The 1243-nt window shown below is 36.1% G+C and overlaps 1 protein-coding gene across 1 annotated transcript; it reads left to right on the top strand.

The window, feature by feature from the left end:
* Nucleotides 1–6: 6 nt before the first annotated feature.
* LOC107047367 (odorant receptor 10a-like) lies at nucleotides 7–768 on the top strand (the record flags this gene model as incomplete). Its single annotated transcript, XM_015270132.2, has 5 exons — nucleotides 7–32; nucleotides 149–239; nucleotides 309–445; nucleotides 513–645; nucleotides 718–768. Coding segments are annotated over 5 exons (438 nt in total), but the record flags the coding sequence as incomplete, so codon positions are not given.
* Between the last annotated feature and the right edge of the window lie 475 nt (nucleotides 769–1243).

Genomic DNA, 1243 nt, shown 5'->3' with positions numbered 1-1243 from the left:
GACGGCATAATAATACATCATCGAGCCATAACGTATGCATTTATATTGTCTCCTTTTCTTATCCAAAACATCTTTCAATGGTGACATTTTACATTTGGAATAAATCGACCTGTCAAAGCCATTCTATTCAGCCATTATCATTCAACAGATTGGCGGAATCCATTGAAACATCATTTACAATAATGAATGGGATCGTAGTTTTGCTGGCCATGATACTAATCAGTATTACAGGACTTGAAGTATGTAGTCATGTTAGGCTGCTATGAGAACTCTAACCTGCAACATTATACACCCTGAAATAATTTCAGATAATTATTAAAATGGATGAGCCTGTCGAAGTGATTAGATACGCTACATTTGCAGGTGGCGTGATTCTCCACTTGTTATTCATAAGTTTACCAGGTCAAGAATTATCTGATCATAGCAGTCAAGTATCGGAAGGAATGTACGTACTAATGAATTGGGAAAATTGAATGAAATTACGATTTTTTCTTCCTAAATTTTCGTGTTAGTTACAGTTGCAATTGGTCTGCGATGTCTCTGAAGGCGCAAAGACTGATATCCATCATGTTGATGCGTAGCATGAAACCAATGCAGATGACCGCTGCAAAATTTTACCCTCAGAATTTGGAGAGTTTTGGGAAAGTGAGACATAGTAAAGCATTCATGAGTCTATTGAAAATACTTCATATAAATCAACTTTCTCTAATTTTCTAGGTCTTGAAAACTTCGTTTTCGTTCTTCACAGTGATGCTGTCAAATCGATGATTTTTTTACAGAATTCAATTCAAGTCCAAAACGAGAGTGAATTTTGTGACTTTTTATTCAAATATTGAATATGAATATAATACATGAAGTCCATTTGCAGACGGTTCCATTTGAAATAGCACGGTTGAATAACTCTTTGAAGACGAAATGAGCAGCTAAGTAGTGCGGATGAAAGTTGAAAGGTTTACCAAGGAAATTGAGTGCGGGTGAATTCCAGCCCCCATTGATCATGTTTTCATGCTATAACCATAAAGTGATGTTTTTTTATGGCGAAATAGTACACTTCATCACTAAGCCGGAAGAAACTTTTCTGGCGAATGAATTTGCAACCCGAACCGAAGGCGAGGGATGCCATCATATAAGTTAAGGAGATTCTACAATGAACGCAACGCAGGCTTGACGCAAATTTTAAATTGTAAAAATAATTAAAAAACAGTTGAATGATTTATTCAAACCCATCCAATTCTGCTTGGGG

This window comes from Diachasma alloeum, unplaced genomic scaffold, assembly GCF_001412515.2.
Source record: "Diachasma alloeum isolate Michigan unplaced genomic scaffold, Dall2.0 Dall_scaffold_48127, whole genome shotgun sequence".
Taxonomy (NCBI): domain Eukaryota; kingdom Metazoa; phylum Arthropoda; class Insecta; order Hymenoptera; family Braconidae; genus Diachasma; species Diachasma alloeum.
Note: the sequence above shows the minus strand (reverse complement) of the source record. Positions and strands in the feature narration are given on the sequence as shown.